The sequence below is a fragment of the Manis javanica genome, chromosome 11 (genome assembly GCF_040802235.1).
Source record: "Manis javanica isolate MJ-LG chromosome 11, MJ_LKY, whole genome shotgun sequence".
Taxonomy (NCBI): Eukaryota; Metazoa; Chordata; class Mammalia; order Pholidota; family Manidae; genus Manis; species Manis javanica.
In genome coordinates this window covers 98,713,378-98,734,470 of record NC_133166.1, presented here as the reverse complement: position 1 = coordinate 98,734,470, position 21,093 = coordinate 98,713,378, and the positions used below count along the sequence as shown (strand labels likewise).

The 21,093-nt window shown below is 34.6% G+C and overlaps 1 protein-coding gene across 2 annotated transcripts in view; it reads left to right on the top strand.

Annotated features, from left to right (window-relative positions):
• The window catches only part of SYT14 (synaptotagmin 14), a 214,976-nt gene that overhangs the window by 17,860 nt on the left and 176,023 nt on the right, over positions 1 to 21,093 (top strand). For both annotated transcript variants that reach the window (XM_073216984.1, XM_073216983.1), the window contains exon 2: positions 957 to 1,004. In XM_073216984.1, coding sequence (XP_073073085.1) covers positions 957 to 1,004 — 48 coding nt within the window. The remainder of the gene's footprint in view (positions 1 to 956; positions 1,005 to 21,093) is intronic.

The following is a 21,093-nucleotide window of genomic DNA, read 5'->3' as shown; positions in this document are numbered from 1 at the left end:
TTAGTTTGTAGTATTGACAATAATCAAAATATGGCATTACAACCAAGTGATAATGTAGCTCTAACCCACTTTAGTGATAGAAATACTGTTTTCTAGTTTTTTAGCTTGCTTCCCAGATGACCTACTTTTTTTAGTGGACATCATGGTTTTTATTTCTCATGGTAGTGCTCTAAGATATTTCTGTTCCTTATATCTTCACTGTTCATAATCTTCTATAATGAACTAAGGTGATTATTTAGTATTTGTATTATGCAAAGTTTAAGCATAACTCACAGCATAATTATAAGGTCATTTATCTATAGAACACCCTCAAAATTTTCTTTAGCTTATGTTCATTTAAAGTAATGGCATTATGTTTCAGAGTAAAATACCTATTCTGTAGTAACTAATAAATAATATTACTCTTAGAGTGATTTTTGATAATAGCTATGATAAAGTAAGCTGTTGGCTAAATTTGTTAGTTTTTATCATCATATTGCTTACAAAATTTTTATTACAGATTTATAAGAGTAGGTAGCTGAAAAATGGGGAAAGAATTTCATTTCATTTTGGACAGTATTGCATTTATGTGATAAAATACCAGTAGTGCCCTTCCAGGAGTGATCCTTCCATAACAACTTACTTGTCTACATTAAGGCTCAGATACAAAAGTAGGTCCTTCCTTGAAGTGTTTCCTTCTTGATGGTCTGTAGAGGTGCTTAGGAAAGGGTGATATGATTTCTGCTCTTGAGAGGCTTACAATTTAAAAATAACATACTGATGAAACTTCATTCTAAGACTTTATAAGATACTACTTTATGGGCTAAGGAATATTCTGAATGTCAGGTGTATCATGTTCATATAGTTAAGTTTAAATTCTGAGGCCATTTTATAGAAACTAATTTAAAACAGTTCTTTGTAGCAGTCAAACTCAGGTTATTTCTTTTTCCGAACTTTCAATAAATTCTTTTTTGCAGGTGGAGAAAGAACCTGTGGAGTACATGAACTCATCTGTATTCGAAAAGGTAAGTCAGTGTTCCTCGTGGATATTTAATTACAAAATGAACACTTCACAGTATATGTTTAGTTTTAGTAAGATGACAGATAGTTTGGACTTAAAACATTTAAAATTTAATAAATATTAATATTTGTTATTTGTATCTAGATTTAAGCATCCATAAGGTACATAATGCTTATTAAGTGGTTATGGAGAATTGTTACTGTATATTTGGTTTCAGTGGGCTGATAAAGCCTGGTTTCTAGCATATTGGTTATTAGACATGGTGAAGAGGCCAAGAACAGAGGGTTTGATTGTTGTTCCTTTCAGAGTCTGCAATCTGGGTGCATGCTGATTTCCCACGCACTTCTGTTCTGTTAGTGTACCCCATCAGAGAGATGTGAGGAGTTGGTTGAAATTCACATCAGGAGCATGTCATATCCAAAGACCACAGCATCCTTTGACACCAACCATTGTCTATGCTTCCTTAGAAGGAGCCACCTGACAACTGGGTGGCTCGACAAGGTGGCCCCAGGAAAGGTAATTCAGTTATTGGCTGGGAGCCATGGCATCAGGTGTTCTCCAGACTAGGAATAAGCGGGAGAATCTTGGGGGTCCCCACACTCAGGAGGAGTCTGTGAAATGGTGTGAAGGAGGGGAAGGATGTACCAGGGAGGCCAGGGGAGGAGTTGCTCATACATTTACTACTCTTTTCCCTTTTGAAACTTGAGGGGCTTTCTTTTTCTTGCAACTCTCCTGAAAGCCGACTTGGCCCTCCTGAGTCTAGCCAACGAGCAGCATTCCTCCCTGGAATTTCACTCTAAGCAGGGTTGAGGCAATGCCAGCATTTGTGATACGTGAGTATTATTGACTTGCCAGGAAATGCCAGCATATTTGCAGTTAAGTCTTCAGCAGATCTGAAAAGCCTCAGCTTCCTCCGAGTTGAAAAAAACGTTTGAATCCCTTTTTAGGTGCCTGATTCGTGACCATGACTGACATGGTCAGAGTAGCTCATCTCTGTGTCATGGCCTTATTGCTGTTCATTTTACAGCATTCTCCTTCCTTCATCAAAGTGTAGTTTAACTATATACCTTTCCTCTGGTCCCACAGAGGAGAACACTGAAGTCAGTTCCCTGAAACTTCAATTTTTTGGGTTATGATTTTCCTGTTATAATCATTTTTGGTTTGTGCTTCTTATTTAAAATGGGATAGACAGGGGACAAATCTACTTACTGTTTTCTTATTAGTCTTCTTATTAGTCTTCTATAATATTTTTAACATAGGTTTACTAAAAATCTTTAAAATAATTTTACGGTCATTACCTTATTCGTCTAAAGCTTTATAAACCAGTGTTTTATAGCAAAAGACATTATACAGATCAGTTGGAATCAAAAGCTGTTAAAACTGTGGTCAGGTGAAGAGAGTCTCAGGAGAGGAATAGAAATAGCTTGGAAGGAGGGAAATAAAATGTGCAAGAGGGCCTTCTGTGGCGACAGTGGGAACAGAGGCTACGCTGGAGAAAACAGTGTAGATGGGGATCCGTGATCTGAACACACCTGTGGTTACGGCCCTTCTTGCTCTATTTCTATCCAGTAGTTCTCAGACCAGGCCTTGTGCAGATTTGTCTGTATGAGTCCAGCCTTTTCGCTTCTCTCTGCTTTTCTATAGAATTTTAAGTTTGCGATTCAAAGTTCACAAAAATTGATCACACTGTAGCCATGCTATGGAGAAGTTTCTGAATCTCTGGATCCCCTCAATGTTCAGCACAGTTAGTTCCTATTCTAGTGGATGTACCATAGCATTTGAATATTTTCAATATTAATGCTGGGAGCTAAAATTTTTTATTTTTGAGCTAGACTTTCATAAAGTAGAGTGTGTGAAGGTTAGATAAACGAAAACAATTGTAATTAGTGTCAGTGATCCTGGCAAAATGACATCTCTGACCTTATATTCAACTTCTTTGTACCTGTTTGGCTGGTCCTTCTGTGTCCCCTTTCTTGGTGTGTCTCCTCTGTTAGACCTCTAAATACTGGAATGTACCTTAGTTTGGTCCTGGACTTACTTCATTTTTCCATCTTTTCTCCCTCTTTGAGTTCATTTAGTTGTGTTTTGAATGCCACACAAGTTTATAAATCCATCTCTGAGCTGTGTTTGAGCTCCCTACCATTCTATCAAACTACCTACTTGACATTTCTATCTGGATGTCTATTAGAATAGCAACATGACATGTCTAAAATGCAAGCCTTGATTTTCTCCCATGAGCCTATACCTTCCTCAGTCTTCCCCACCTCAGCTAATAAATAGCACGGTTAACCTAGCTGCTCAAGTCCTAACTAAGAATCATCCTACATTTCACTCTTTTTCCTGTCTTCCACATATAATTTACTAGCAAGCTCTGTCTTCAAAATATATTGTGAATCCATCCTCTTTTTTCTATCTTGCTGTTATCTTCATAGTCTGGGACCCTGTCTTGTCTACATTACTGTATTAGTTTTCTGACTGGCTTTACTACTCTTATCTCCTTTTAGTATGTACCAATGATCTTATTAAAAGTAAATCGGGTTTACATATATTAAATGTGTATCAGGTTTTAAATACATAGCACTTCAGAGTTTTGATACAAGTTGTTTAGCATTGTCTTTTTTTCCCCCAAATATAGACTCAAGGCCCCCTTTCTCATTTGCCCCTTTAACTCACGTGAACTTTGAACTTCCTTCCCTGTGCTCGTGTCTATTCAGTTATTTATTTATTTTTTAACATTTTCAGATTTAGGCTGGGTTTGTCTTTCTGTCAGGACTTTGAGATCGGCCTTGGGCTCCCTTGCCGTCCATCTTCTGTCTTCTGTCTGCCAGCAGCGCGTCTTCTTGAAATAAAGCCCTTTAGCAGGGTTGGAGGGGCGGGAGCCTGAGGTCCTGTGCCCTGGGGTTGGGTAAGTTTTCTCTTTTCATTTATAATTATTTTGAAGTTTCAAGATTCTCTCTGTTCACATTATTCCGAGAACATGATTTTTATGTAGATTTACTTTTCCCTTTTGTACAGTTGTGGGAGGAAAAATTGGGAGGCATCCATTTTCTAGTGGCTTGTAGAAGTTAGGCAGCTGCCATTTTCTTCAGATACTCAGAAGAGTCTGGTGTTAATTTTAATGTTAATTTAGTCTAATTTCTAAATATTCTTTTTTTGCTTTTCATTCTTTTCTTTCTTCTCTGTCTCTCTCCCTCTGCAACTCCTCCTCCCCTCTCCAGCATTCTTTGAGACTTTGGGGAGAAATAACTACATTGTTTTTAAAAGTTTAAAGTCTTGCTTTAAACCTTAAAATCTAAGTTGTTAATATATGTATTCCCTTTTCTGTTCCATTAATCAGCATTCTGTTCCTTAACAGTATACACTGTTCTAATTATTAGAGCTTTGTGGTTTTTATTATCTAGTAGGGCAGATTCTCCTTATTTTTCTTCTTCAGTGGTGTCATGGCTATTGCTGGCCTTTGGTTTGCCATATAAATTTAAGAATCAGTTTGTCTAGCTTTTCAAAAAATTATTTTGAATTTTAATGGGAATTAGATTGACTCTTCACATCGGTGTGGAGAATATAATACTTTCTATAACGGTCTTGTATATCTTTTGTTAGATTCATGTTTAGATAGCTCATATTTGTTGTGGCTACTATGACTGAAATCCAGTAATATAAATGAAATTAGTTTTTGTATATTGATGTTATATCCAGCCATACTGATGAACTATTGTAATATTTCTGTAGATATTTGGTATTTTCTATGTAAACAGTCATATCATCTGTGAATAATGACAGTTTTATCTACTCCTTCCCAGTTATACTTTTAATTTCTTTGCCAGCTTCTCGTGACACATAAACAAAAATAGTCTTCTTGACTAAGGATGATCTTAAAAACAAGCAATAGCAAGTGTTGATGAGGATGTGGAGAAATTGGACCCCTCATGTAGTTCTGGTGGGAATGTAGAATGGTGCAGCTGCTTTAGAAGACAGTTTGACAGTTCTTCAAAAAGTTAAAAATAAAGTTACCGGATGACCCAGCAGTACCACTCTCAGGTACATACCCAAGAGAATTGAAACAGGTTCATACAAAACTTGTACATTAATGTTTATAACATTTTTCATAACAGCCACAAGGTAGAAACAACTCAAATGTCTGTCAGCTAATGAATGGATTAAACAAAATGTGATATATCCATACAATGGAGTATTATTCATCCATAAAAGGAATGAAAGATTGATATAAGAACAACATAGATGAACTTTGAAAATATTATGCTATGCAGAAAGAAACCAGACACAAAAGGCCATATATGATATGATTCCATATATATGATATGTTCAGAATAGACAAATCCATGGAGACAGAGTAGATGAATGCTTGCCAGGGATAGAAGGAGAGCAGAATGGTGAGCTACTGCTAATGGGTATGGGGTTTTCTTGAGGTTGATGAAAATATTCTGGAATTAGATAACAGTGATAGTTACACAACTCTATGAATATACTAAAAATCAATGAGCTGTCTACTTTAAAATGGTGAATTCTGTGGTTTATGTTTTTTATCTCAATTAAAAGAAATAAGGTCTGCTTACATAGTGTAGTTTTGGTGTTGTGGGCTACTCTTTCTATGCAAAAGTTTCCACCATCTGAAATTTTGTTCAATGTTTATTACTTTAGATTTTTTTTATGTCTTTATGAACACCTAATTAAAATAATGATGTACTCCTCACAGGTGAATATGTATGTTAACATGTGTTGTTATATCCAATTTATATTAACCTCAAAGATAAGATGGTGTGTCATTTTATGATTTAGGACTCTTGCTATGGTCCTATTATAGTTTTTTTTTTATACAGCACTGAATCTGTCTTTATGGCTGAATTTATTTAGCACACACAAATCAGCCTATAATATCCCAGTGCAAATGACAATATGTTTAGGAAGTTGTAGAAAAGAATTCTTGTAATAGGTAAAGAATAGGAGATACTGGGGTGAAAAAATTTTTTTGTTTACTTTAAAAATAAAATGGTTTTATCAAGTCTGTGGAGAAAATGTATATATGTTCAAATTTATTGCCTGCTCTCTTTTTCCTTAACTGGAATAAAATCACTTATTTAAGCCAGTATATTATATATATCTGGTCATACTTGAGAAATAGTGACAGCGATCCACTCTCTAACCTTTTACCCTGTTTGAACCAAAGACTGTCTTGAAGCTAAGTGGTCACCTGTGGTTCTTCATGTCTAGGTGACCTTCACAATTTCTTCCAAATATGATCCTAAATAATAACTTAAACCTCATCAATTAACATCTTAGGGGAAATAGTTATCACCGATCTGAGAGCAAAACCGTATATGATCATTGATATAAGGTTGTGTTTGGTAGTAGTAGGTTTACAAATTATGGGGCTGGATTAGATAATATCTATGTCTGTTTAGTTATGACAGTTTCTTCTAATAGAGTTAAGAAGAGAGTATAACCCATAAGGATTGGGGAGAGCTGGAGACAGCAGCCGGAATGATTATAGTTCATAGTGCCGGGAGGGGAAGTGAACTTCGTGCTGCTTCTCCCAGCCTGTGACGTGCAGGAGTGTTCCTGTACATGTCACTCTTTTTCCTTTGAGCTGGCTGCTGCAGCTGGGTGGACAAATGGCAATCTGGTTAGGTTTTCATCTTTTGCTGCCTATGCCTTCAGATACCCCCCTTCAGCTGGATAGACGGATTCATTCTCTTTCTTTTCCCCCTTCAGTGCATTTTGGCCTTTTCCCCTTTTTGGTGGTGTTTTTTGGGGGAACTTTAGGTAAGTATCTAAAAATGTGGATGGTAATTTTGAATATAGAATTTGCACTCCCTAAAGGTATACACATATAGGGGAGTGAACTATAATCTGATTTTGGGGGGGTTTAAGTAAGGTAGGAATTGTTTGGTTAGACTGAACTTGGCTTTCAAACCTTTTGTAGTTCTAATGATCCAGAGGAGGAGAACAATAAAGTAGTTTTCGTTCTTTCTAGTACTTAGTAGGACTAGAATTTAGTAGAAAGAATACAGGACTTGAAATCTAGAGACATGACTTTAAATTTCCCAGTTTGCTTTACTCAGGCTGGGCAACTGCATAAGTCACTAAATATTTTGAGTCTTAATTTCCTAATATGTAAAATGGTGATACAATTAATGCTGTCTATCCTAATCTTACAAGACTTTATGAGGGCCAAATGAAATAAGGTATATGAAAGCCTTTGTAACCAGTAAATTGGTGTATGCATATTATTTATTATTATCTTATTGAAGGGGAAGTGTGAACAGTCGGAACTTGTAGACTTTTAGAGATGGGACAGGTGTGTTTTGTATAAATGAATCTGGAAGGTGTGTTCTGATTGTTTCTGCTGCTCATGCTTTCAGTGATTTGACATAGAAGATTTTGAAAGTATGAGAAGTACGAGTGAGCTGGTAGCATAAACCTTCCAAAGTGTTTTGGTATCTCATTTAAATGATGGGGTATGTATATAGGAAGCACTTTGCTAATCTCTGAACAAGAAAGTGACTCTGGCTTCTATTATGAAAAATTTTGGCCTCTTACCTTTGGATGTTGGCCTATAAACAGACCTCCATGTTCAATATTCAAGCAAATCCAGCAAAATCATTTTTTTCCCTATAGTTAGACTAACACTCACATGTGAAATACTAAAAATTAGGTACAAATCTTAATTGTGTCCTTTGTCTTCTACTATATTTCTTTGTTCTGACAAAACAGTATGTTTTCTATAATGTGCTCTTTTTCTCAGCATATAATTTAGTTTGAATTTATTTAAAAATATCTGAAGTAGTAATACTGTCCTACCCATTTATACTATATTCAGTTTTTATGGTTCTTAGGATAGATATCTTTCTCTTTGGTATAGCCCCATGACTTCTAGGTGGTACTAACAAGAGATATTCTTGAACAAGTAGCTTTTCGTAGCTTCTCTGTTAGAGTTCATTTTAAGCTTTTTTTCTGGCTCAAGAATTTTCAATTAGGTTGTGAATTTATAGAGCCTTGATGGTAACAAAGAATAGGGCTTTTGCTACTATAATTAAAATGACACTTTCATTTACAGTTTAATAGAAGGTGGAAATCGTGGTGCTGTATTTTCTTTGATTCATTCTCAACTTCCCTGAACTTCTTAATGAGAGGTTTATGTGCACCCAGAGGGGAAAGAGCCTCCCGCATTGACTCATGCTTGTTATTTTTAGTTTTATATTCCAGATTGAGGCTGCTGTAAGTTAATATCAGCATCAAGTAAGGCAGACCCTCAGCATTTGAAGAAGGGGAGTGAAATTCAGGAGATAGAGGGAAAGAAAATATTGTGACAGCCACCTGAGTATGAGAATCTGATGTGATTGTCGTGTAAGTGGAGAGCAGAGTTGTGATGGAGAGAGACTATGTGAGAAGCCTGTTCTGTGCCTTACCAAGTCTTGCCTTTCTCTGAACTATTTCTGTCTAAAAGCACCATTTTTTCTCTCTTCTCCCTTTATTTCTTTTTCTAATGCCTGTATTGGAGTTTTGTGAGTTTAAAACTAAAGTGTTTTCATAGTGGATCTATGGCATCTTGCTGCACTGATGCACAGTGACTGCATTGGGGTGTGGGTGGGGACTTGATAATATGGTTAAATGTAGTAACCACATTGTTTTTTCATGTGAAACCTTCATAAGAGTGTATATCAATCATACCTTAATAAAAAATTTAAAAAAAAACTAAAGTGTTTTGCGGGGAAGGAAGTATAGCACAGAGAAGACAAGTAGTGGCTCTATAGCATCTTACTATGCTGATGGACAGGGACTGTAATGGGGTGTGTGGTGGGGACTTGACAATAGGGGGGATTGTAGTAACCAGAATGTTGCTCATGTGAAACCTGAGCATAAGATTGTATATCAATGATGCCTTAATAACAAAGAAAAAATACCAAAGTGTTTTGCAGAATGATGTCTGTGGATCAACTTCAGAATTTCAGTTTTCCCCAGCCCATATGCATTATTCAGCTGAGTTATATACTCTGGAGTAACTGACACTGAAAAAGGAAAGTTCATTTATTGGTACTGGCACAGAAGGACCACAGTGGTTTTAACTGTTCAGCCCTTGGTCCAAGGGAAGTGGTCTATGCCTGCTTTCACTTAGGATAGATGTCTCACTGATGGGAATATATGTACTTACCCTTTTTTTGTCCTTGAGAGAAGAGGATTAGGGATGGGTTTCTGATATCATTCTGATAGAACTGATGTCTTACCTACCAACCACTTGAGCCTCTTGTAGTGATGAGAGCCCGAGCATTTTATAGAATGCCTGCATTACCAATTTAGTTTTGTTTTCTCTCCATGTTAGGGGACAAGGAAGATTTCATTTTTTCTTATGGAACTGTTTCATCCTAAGACCCAGGCAGAAGAGTGGAATATACAGGGATTCCTACTGACTTGAGTAGTTATTTTACTTAAATGAATTTTGAATATAAAAGTATGTATATGGCTGGGTTCTTTTGATCAGTAAACTTAGTTTTCTTGTTATTTATGCTGGTCTATGACCATTTTCAAAAGGTGGGAATGTATCTGCAGAGGACAGTGTCTATACTTCAGCTGAAATATGCTTCATCTTTTCCACCTTTCAACCTCAAAAGTTAAATAACCACAAACAAACCTTTAAGAAATATATTTACAAAGTTAGCAATATATCTGGCTTAGGTTTGGAGATGATTTCCCTGAAGAATTGTTCAACTCAGTGAATCTCTAATTACTGTAAAATGTGGGCAGTGTTAAACATTTAAGTCTTTAATCCACTTGGAATTCATTTCAGTCTAAGGTGTGAAGGAAGGATCCAGCTTTACATTTATCTCTGATTAGACAGTTATACAAATACCAGTTATAAAATAATTCATCCTTTCCTTGGTAATTTGAAAAATACCATTGTTACCGTATACTAAATTATTATACATATGTGGGTCAGTTTCTGTATTTAAATTTTTTCCTTTTACTGACCTATCTTTTCTGGAACCACCAGTATTACTGCTTTTATTATGGAGACTTTTGTTAGCTGGTAGAAAAGGGCTTCTGGCCTTATTATTTGTTTAAAAAATTTCCTTATGAACTTTGGAATTCAGATCACTCTGGATTCTAGATTTATTTTTTCAGATGAACTTTGGAATCACCTTGTCAAGTATCTCCTCCTACAATTTATGTCCTACTCTCTTCACCTTAAATAATTCTAATGGGATTGAGTTAAATTCTTAAATACATTTTTCCATTGAGAAACATGGCAGCTTTCTCTGTGTTCAGTAGTGTTTTGTATGTATGCACAATTTAAGTTATTCCTATTGAGTTTTATGTGGTCTGTTGTGAATGGGGCTTTTTATTTCTGTCTAGCTATCTTTTGCATATACAAAGGTCTTGATTTGTATATTTATTTTGTGACTTTGTATATTTATTTGTATTGTATATTTTTTGTATATTCATGACTATGAATGATGCATGGTTTAGTAAGGGAAATCAAACAACATGCTTTAGTGTTGATCTAATATATTTTTGTGTTATAGGGTGTTGAGAGTCCCTAAGACCCAGTCCTGTTTGAATATTTGCTTGAAGGGTTCATGAGACTTAGCACAAAGTCGTACTCATGGCTGTGATTATTATGGCAATATAATAAAGATGCACAATTGGATCATTAAGGGAAAAAGACATAGGTAGAATTTTGGGGAATCCACATGCAGGCTTCCTTATGCTCTCTCCCTCATGTGAGAAGTCACACAGAGAACATTCTCACTGCAACAAAATGCAGCTACAGGTGTGCAGTGTTTCTTTATATCTGCTAAATACTCTGTTACATATTCAGAGCCCAGGTTTTTATATGGGTTTGGTCAGGTAGGCACCTTCTGCTTAACTTGTAGCAAAATTCTAGACTCCCAGAAGGAAAGCAGAGATTCAGCGTAAAACAGTATCTACACACACAGTCTTGGCACAGGGAACCACTCTGTTATCTGTTAATTATTGAATGGGAACACCCTAAAGCCAAGTTCGCAGATGCCAGCCAACAGTCAACCTTCTAAGTAGGTCTTTCTAATGGTAGCAGACTTAGGCCTGAGGTATTAACTCTTTTCTATACAGAAGGTCTATGCCAAAAAAGGGCATGTTTTGAAGGAAGTCACTTTGAATTACTTTTTGCATATGTCATGTGTGGATCAAAGTTCACGTTTTTCCATATGGATATCCAGTTGTTTTAGCATCATTCATTGAACAGACTGTCCTTTCTCCATTGAAATGCTTTTTGTCTTTGTAGACAACCTATAGATCATATATTTATGGGTCTCTTTCTGTATGTCTGCCCTGCCACCTCGATTTGTTGGCTTTATTGCCAGTACCAAACTGTCTTGATTATTGTAGCTTTATTATCAGTCTCTTTTTATTTTATTTTATTTTTATTTTGGATTCATTAATATACAATACATGAGCAACATTGTGGTTACTAGATTCCCTCCATTATTAAGTCCCCACCACATACCCTGCTACAGTCACTGTCCATCAGTGTAGTAAGATGCTATGTATCAGTCTCTTTTTAAATTGAGATATAATTGATGTGTTAGTTTAAGGTCCAATTCACATATATATAAATTTATGTGTGTATTGGGGAGTTATCACAATAATTCTAGTTACTATCCATCACCACACAGTTAACATTTTTTTCCTTTAAGATTCAATTGTACATTACAGTAGAACTAGCTGTAGTCACTGTGCTGTACTTTATATCTCCAGGATTTATTTATTTTATAATTGGAAGTTTGTACATTTTGACCACCTGTTTTACACATACCCCATATCCCTGTCTCTGGAAATGAACAATCTCTGAGTTTGTGTTTTAGATTGCCCATACAGTCACCAGGTTGTACATTCGATCTTCAGAATGTCTCCATCTTGTAGTTCATATCCTTTGACTAACATCACCCATGTCCCCCATTCCTCAGTCACTGGCGACTACCATTCTAGTCTCTGTTTCAATGAGTTCAGCTTGTTTAGATTCTACGTGAGTGAGGTCATATGGTGTTTGTCATTCTCTTGTCTGATGATTTCACTTAACATAATGCCCTCAGATTCATCTATCTTGTCACAAATGGCAGGATTTCCTTTTTTATGGCTGAATAATATTCCATTGTGTAAGTGTATACACACATACACACCACATTTTCCTTATCTGTTCATCTGGTGATGGACACTTAGGTTGTTTCCATGTCTTGGTTATTGTAAATAATGCTGCAGTGAATACGACAGTGCATATGTATTTTCAAGTTAGTGTTTTCATTTCTTTTGATAAATACACAGAAGTAGAATTGCTGGATCTTGTGGTAGTTCTGTCCTTAATTTTTTGAGGAACCTCCACACTGTTTTCTTTAGTTGATGCACCAATTTACATTCCCACCGACAGTGCACAGTTTTCTCCACATCCTTATCTTTTCCTTAATAGCCATTTTAATAGGTGTGATGTAATATCTCATTGTGTTATTTCTTGTCTTTTTGTTAATAGACATTTTAATAGGCATGAGGTAATATCTCATTGTGGTTTTGGTTTGCATTTCCTGATGATTAATGATGTTGAGTGCCTTTTCATGTACCTGCTGGCTGTTTGGATGTCTTTGGAGAATGTCCCAAGCCTCTGCTCATTTTTTAATGGGATTTTTTTTTTTCTGCTATCAACCTGTATTAGTTCTTAATATATTTGGGATAGTAACCCTTTATCAGATACATTGATTGCAAATATATTTTCTCCTGGTTAGTTGTCTTTTCATTTTGTTGAGGGTTTTCTTTGTTGTGCAAAAGTTTTTCAGTGCGATGTAGTCCCACTTTTTATTTTTGCTTTTGTCGCCTTTGTTTACTACCTGTGTTTTCATCTAAGAGTTTTATGTTCTTAGGTCTTATGTTCAAGTCTTCAATCCATTTTGAGTTGATTTTTGTGTATGGTTTAAGATAGTGGTCCAGTTTCATTCTCTTACATGTGGCTATCCAGTTTTCCCATTATTATTTATTGAAGAGATTGTCCTTTCCTTGCCGTATGTTCTTGGCTCCTTTATCATAAGTTAATTGCCTATATGTGCATGGGTTTATTTTTGGGCTATTTTGTTCCATTGATCTTTGTGTCTATTTTTATGCTAGAACCATGCTGTTTTGATTTTTATGGCTTTGTATTATAGTTTGAAATAAGTGTGATAATTCCAGCTTTGTCTGTTCTCAAGATTGCATTGGCTATTTGGAGTTGTCTATGGCTCTATTCAGGTTATCTATTTCTTTTTGAGTGAGTCTTGATTATTTGTGTCTTTCAAGGAGTTCATTCGTTTCATCTAAATTGGATTTATTGACATGAAGTTCATAATGTTCTTATCCTATCAATATCTGTAGACTCTTTAGTAATGTAATTTGTTCATTCCCAATATTGGTAATTTCTGTCTTCTCTTTTTTCCCTGATCATTTCAGCTAGAAGTTCATCAGTTTTCTTGATGTTCTCAAAGAGCTAGTTTAGTTTAATTGATTTTCCTCTATTATGTGTCTGTTTTCTTAGTCCACTGATTTCTCCTCTGAGCTCTATTATTTCCTCTCTGCTGTTTACTTTGTGTTTTATTTGATCTTCTTTTCTGGTTTCTTAAGGTAGATGTGTAGGTCATGGACATGAGACCTTGTTTTCTAAAATAGGCATTCAGTGCTATAAACTTTCCTTGAAGTACTAGTCTAGTTGCATCACACAAAGTTGTGTGTTATTTTCATTTTCTTTCAGTTAAAAATACTGTCTAGTTTCTCTTTTGATTTCTTCTTGACATGTGGGTTTTTTAGAAATCTGTTTTTACTTTCTAAGTATTTGGGTATTCTCCAGATATATTTGTGGTTTGATTTCTAATTAAAATTCCATGTGGCCAGAAAATATATTTTAAATGACTTGAATCCTTTTAAATTTATTGAGAAGTTTTTTATGACTCAGAATATGATGTATCTTGGTAAATATTTTGTGTGCATTGAAATAGAATGGATATTCTGCTACTGTTGGGTGGAGTGTCTTATAAATGTCAATTATGTCATATTGATTGATAATGTTCAAGTCTTTTGTATCCTTAATGATTTCCTGCTTGTTTTAGCAGTCATTAAGAGACGATTGCTGAACTCTGTGAGGATGACTGTGGATTTGTTTTCTCTTTTCATTTTTTCCTTTTTGTTATTTATTAGATTTCCTGTATTGATACTCCATTATTAATACTTAGAATTATTATATCCTCCAGATTAATTGATCTCTTTACTATAATGAAGTAATCCTTTTGTCTCTAGTTCTTTATTTTGGAATGTACATTATTCCATATACATATAGCTGTTTCAGTTTTCCTTTATTTTTTGTTATCATGGTACATGGTTCCTATCATTTAACTTTTAACCTATTTGTTAACTTTATGCTTAAAGTAGATTTCTTATAATTACATCTTGTATTTTATTCTGTTTCACAATCTCTGCTTTTTAATTGGAATGGTGTGAGACATTTACATTTAATGTCTTTATAATTTTTTAAATATTAAGTTTTCTATTTCTTTTTTCTCTTTGCTTTTGTTTGCCTTGTCTTCAATTCATAAAGTAATTTTTATTCTTTCATTTTATCTAATTTGTTGGCTTGTTATAATCTTTTATATTATTTTAGTGGCTTCTTTATGATTTATGGTGTATATATTCTTACTATACTTTAAAATTAATGTAACTTTTTCCCCTTATCTTTTTTCCTTTGTACATAATGTATATTTTTTTCTGGCCACTTTTAAGAGTTTATCCTTACCGCTGGTTTTAAGCAGTTTGAGTATGATGGCCCTTTTTGTAGTTTTCCCCCTGTTTCTTGTACTTGGGGTTGAATGAGCGTCTTTTGGTTGGTAGTATTCATTAAGTTAAAAAAAAATTTTGACCATTAGTTCTTCAGATGTTTTCTTGGTTCTTCCTTTTCTCACCTTTTTCAGTGACACCAACTACATGGGATTTTGTCCATTTGAAGTTGTCCCACAATTTACTGACTTTCTGTTCATTTTTTTCAGTCCTTTTTCTCTCTAAAGTTTTAATTCATGCTGTCTATTGTTATGTCTTCAACTTGGCTAGTGTTTTCTTTTGCAGTATTTAATCTGCTGTTAATCTTTTCCAGTGTATTTCTGTCTGAGATATTGTAGTTTCCCTCTAGAAGTTTGGTTTAGGTTTGTAAGAATGTATTTCCATGTATCTTATCACATGTAGTCTTCTAGCTTCTTGAACCCATGGAATACATCATTGTAACTGTTAGTATTTTTGTCTACTAATTCTGTTATCTCTGGGTCAGTTTTGATCATTTTTTTCCTCCCTTTTTTGCATGCCTGATATTTTTTATTGGGTATCAGACATTGTGACATTTCCCTTGTTTTGTGTTGTATATTTTTGTTTATTTCTTGAACATTGTTCTGAAATAGGTTGTTACTTAGGGGTAGATTGTTTCTTTTAAATGTTGTTGGCGGGAGGACATTCCTCCATTTACTCTAGTGTAAATTTTTTTCTCTTCTGAGCAAAATCCTTTGGGCTCTAATGAGTGGCTCATAGGACTTGATGTTTTTAATTTGGGGTCTTGAGAAAGGCACTACTTCTTATCCTCTGTGATATTGGAACACTCTTCTAATTATTTTGGGGGATTCTTTTTCCAGCCTCTAATAGTTGCCTTATGTGAATGTCCTGAGCAATCCTCTTATGTATACTTAGGGTGACTCAGTGCTGGTATTCAGAGTTCTTCCTCTGCACAGCTTTTTATCCACTGGACTCAGCCTTGTGAACTTTGGCCCCCCTTGGCTTCTTTGTACCCCCAGTTCATCTCCTCAGCTCAGAGATCACTAGGCTCTGCTTGGCTTCCCCCTCTCTTTGCCACAGCCTGGAAACTTTCTCTAAGCGGTAAGATTGGAAAATAATAATTTCATTTTTTTCTTCCTCTTTGATCCCTGCCCTTTCTGGCCTTTGTCCAGGGTCTTGGTGCCATTGTTTCATATATTTTGTCTAATGTTTTATTGTTTTTGGATGGTGTGGTAAATCTTATCCCTGTTACTCTATCTTAATTGGAAGTAGAAAAAGTGATTATCAGAAAGGGGTCATTTTTGCTATGTAAATAGACTATCAAGAAATCTGGAGCAGAGGGTTTCAGAATACAGACTGAGAAACCATCCTTTAAATGGATAGGAATTGAGAGAATTCTAGATTAAAGAATAAGATATGATGAAATTTAGCAAAGAAGAGTAGATAGAAATTTGATGATTGAGAAAAATGAGAAACTGGACAATGTGAAGTTTATGAATGAAAAGAAGTAAAAAAAATTAAGGTAGAAAATTAGTTTTATCTTTAATTTAGCTTAACGGAAGACATTCTCTTGCCATCTGACATTTAACTTTTAAATAGTTCCCTTGGATTGTTCCAGTTTGATTTCTGAATAGGAATATGTATTATAAATTGTAATGTTCCAGAAAACCATGGTGATGCTCACATCATTTTTCTTTACTTTTAAAACATAAATTTTAACTGTGACAAAAGGTACTGTGTGTTATATTTACTTGAAAGTTAGACTTATTTTTTTTCAGCGTGGTGGAAAATTAGTTTAGTATACAGGTATGTTAACTAGTAGATATATGGTGCCATCTAATGGTTAGCATGAAAATCTGTTTAGTAAATAGTATAATGCTTAGCAGTTTTATATGCTGATTAAATTTAACACCAAAATCTTTGGTGCTTTAAGTGTCCAAGGTATAATTTGTGTTTAAACATTAAGGTATATGTATACTTCCAATTTATAGTATTTTTTAAATTCAGCTACATCAGTGTCTGATTTTTCATCACATATAATGCATATTTATGCAATTAGCATATTTTGTTACATTCAGTGTAAAATTTTGCATGTAAAACCAATTATAATAGAAGTCAAGTTTACACATCTTCCCGTCTGCTATCCTTTTAAGTTCTTGTTCTCTTTTTGCAGTCCCAGCATGTACAGTTGACCTTTGAACAACACAGATTTGAATGTCCAGGTCCACTTATACACAGATTTCTTTCGGTTAATACATTGGAAAAATTTTTGTTGATATATGAGTGTGAAAAAACATTTTCTTTCCTCTAGCTTCCTTTATTGTAAGAATATAGTATATAACACATACAGCATACAAAATATATTTAATTGACTTTTTATGTTATTGGTAAGGTTCCCAGTCAGTAGCAGTTAACTTTTTGAGGAGTCAAATGTTATACCTGGATTTTTGACTGCACAGCGGTCAGTGCCCTAACCCCTGTATTGTTCAAGTCAGCTGTATTTATAAATTGATGTCTTGTAAAACTTCATTTCTATTGTAAACAAAATTCATTCTTCCTCCCTCTCTTTGTGTAATTTATAATATATATTATATGAGATATACTTATATATTTATTGTATATGAGATATATATTAGATATAATATATATCTATTATATATGAGAAAATTGATTAGATTGACAAATTCTAAGTGGTTCTTTATGCTTACATTTCTGTGGAGCCATTCTAGAGGCTGTTGTGGGGGTGGCTGAGATTAAAATAATGAGCATTTTTGAAGGCTGTAGAAGTCCTTCATGGGAGAAGACTAGTCAACTCTTTTCAGCCCAGTAGTTCCTAAATATATTTCATCATGGAACCCTTGTTTGATCATATGCTCTTTGGACCTTATTTTAGAAACTGTTGTTCTGTATTCCCTTTTTAAGAATAAAGGGATCCTTTTTACATTATCATGCTTTTTTAATGAAATGAAATTAATTTCTTCTTGATATATAATGCATATTCATTATCAAAAGTTTAGAAAATGCACAGAAATGTTTAGAAAATCTTTAACACACGATTCCACCTCCTGCAGATGATGGTTATTAGTTTCTTAGAATATTAGCATATATTCTTTTTATATACATATACATAATTTAAACAAAATGGGTATCACATTCTGTTAATTGATTTGCATTCAAAATTTTCACTTACCTAAAATTACAATGAGTATTTTCTCATGTAATTGACCATTTTTCATTTTGTTTTCTTTTTTTTCCTGATTTTAATGATATAGTTTTCCATTGTGTAGGTAGACTAGATTTTATTAAAAATATAGTATTTCTGGATTTTTATATGTGTAAATTATTTTACTATTATTAGTATTGCTTCAGTAAATACAAAAAATTTGTTTGTAATAACTCTGATTATTTCCTTAGGAAAAAAAGTCTTTTTTATTGACAAAAAAAATTCCTGGAAGTAAACTATCTGGGTCAAAAGCATTCCTCATTTTTGAGGTCTTTTATAAAATTTGTAGCAGTTTACATTGATAAAAATCACATACAAAGCTGTTTTTTCATCTTTTAATTAAGAAAATTTTGTCACGTTGGTATATTTATTGTTTGAAATTGCATTTCTCTGATTATTTTAAGGTGGGTTTTTTTTCATGTTTAATAGTGACTATTAAAGTCTTTGGTGGTAGTCCTCTGGAAATTACTCTTATAGGTTTGGTAATTTTCTTTATTTAAAAATTTTAAGGATGCATTAAAAGTGATAACTTTTTTTTTCTTTTTGCTATATTTTAATTTTTGCCCTCTTTGTTGTTTAATTTTGAATTTTGATTGTGGTATCTTTAACGCATAGAATTTTCTTTCATATTTGTATGTAAGAAAATGTATTAGTCCTTTTTATTTGTGGTTTGTTTATTTTATTTTGTTTTATTTTTTAAATTAAGGTATCATTGATATACTATCTTATGAAGGTTTCACATGAGCAACCCTGGTTTCAGCCTTCACCCATATTATCATGTTCCCCCCCCCCACCCCACTGCAGTCACTATCAGCACAGTAAGAGGCTATAGAGTCATTACTTGTCCTTTCTGTGCTGTACTGCCTTCCCTGTGATCTACCTATATTGTGAGTGCTAATTATAATGCCCCTTAATCCCCTTCTCCCTCCCTCCCTCCCCACTCACCCTCCCCAACTCCTTCCCCTTGGTAACTGCTAGTCCCTTCTTGGAGTCTGTGAGTCTGCTGCTGTTTTGTTTCTTCAGTTTTACTTCATTGTTATACTCCACAAATGAGTGAAATCGTTTGGTACTTGTCTTTCTCTGCCTGGTTTATTTCACTGAGCATAATACCCTCTAGCTCCACCCATGTTGTTGCACATGGTAGGATTTGGTTTGTTTTATGTTTATAAATTTTTCATAAAATCATAATTCATCTAACAGCCTCTTTTAAATAGTTAATTCATATTTTTCTGGTTATGAAAGAACATTCATTATGAAACATTTGGGTAACAGAAATTAAGAAAAAAATTAAAATCACATGTAATCTCTGTACCTGGAGATGAGTGATGTGATATTTCTTCTTTATCATATGACTACTTACTTAATGTGTATATATATATGTATGTACGTACACAGGATTATACTGAACTTTTTGTATTTTGGTGTTCTACTATTCTTTTGTTGACATTGTACTATTGTAATTCGGTAATATATTTTAGTATCTGGTTTAGTGAAACCTCATTACACATCTTTTTAAACATTTTATTTCTGTTTCTTACCATGAATTCTTACAAATAAGCCTCTTATGTTGATAAATAATGCCTTCATAGTTACCTGAATGAACATTCTTAATTCTTAGCAACCATTAATCTGTTTCTAGCTCTACATTATTTTAATTTCAGTATGTTATATAAACAGCGTCATATAGTATGGGATTGTTTGAGATGGGATTTTTTTCTCTTAGCATAATGCCCTTGAGATCCCAACAACCCAAGTTGTTGCCTGTATCAATAATTTGTTTCTGTTTGTTGCTGAGAGTATTCCATGGTAGAGACATACCATAGTTGGTTTACCCATTCACCTGTTGAAGGACGTGTGTGCTTTCCAGTTTGAGGACTTTACATACAAAGCTGCTATGAAAATTCATGTAAGGATTTTTGTGTGGACATTATGATGGTTAATTTTATGTGTCACTTGGCCAGTCTGTGGTGCCCAGTTGTGTGGTCAGACACCAGGCTAAATGTTGCTGTGCGGTATTTTTTAAATGTGATGACATTTAAGTTAGCGGTCTTTTGAGTAAAGCAAATTACCCTTCATTATATGGATGGGTTCCTCTAAACAGTTGAAGGCCTTAAAGAAAAACAGAGCCAGCTGAGGAAAGAATTTTCCTTACAGATTGCGTTCTGACTCAAGACCATAACATCACCTCTTCCTTGGCTCTCCAGCCTGCTGGCATGTTCTGAATATTTTGGATTTGTCAGCCCCTGCAATCACGTGGCTTAATTCCTCAAAATAAACCTTTCTCTATATATACATCCTCTTAGTTCTGTTTCTCTCGAGAACCCTAACAGAAATTTTGTTACTGAGTGTGGTTCTAGAGAAAAGCGTCTTAAGAATGAGTTTTCTGAATTCGTTCTGGGGTTTCTCCTATGGGTTCTCTAATCTTATTTGATTTAAAGGTACTGACTTTTCCATAGTAAAGAGCACTGACAGTCCGTGGCGTGATGTGACGATGACGATATACAAAATGTCACCAGTGGACGCTCCTAATCAAATACTTGTGAGATAGAAAGTACTGGGTAACCATATATTTTGATACCTTAAAACATTTTAGTCAAACTAATGAATGTAATGACATTGGTTGATTGCTCCTGAAGAGAGGAAAGAAAAGGGTAAACTTAGGGATTTGATTCCCAGCTCAAATACCACAATGATCACCTGAAAGTTTCTGTGCCTTTGTAGAAAGAGATCCTTAGCTCTGTAGTCACAGGCTGAGATTGCTGAAAACCGTGTCCAAAGTCTCACCCTGCAAGTGGCTGAATTGCAATGCAAATCAGATTCCCAACTTTATAGGGCATGTGCTGTTGAAATGATGGCATTGATTGAGGGGGGAATGAGATTTTGAAAACTGGAATAGGGACATACAGGAAAATCCTGATGATGCTGGGGTTGTGGGCACTGAATTCCTGAATGTGGCTGAGTCTTTGCCAATAGAAGCTGCTATTCCACTCCCATTCCCATTTGAGATTAGTCCTGCTTTGCTTGAGGAAACTAGAATAGGTAGTTGCTTTGTGAG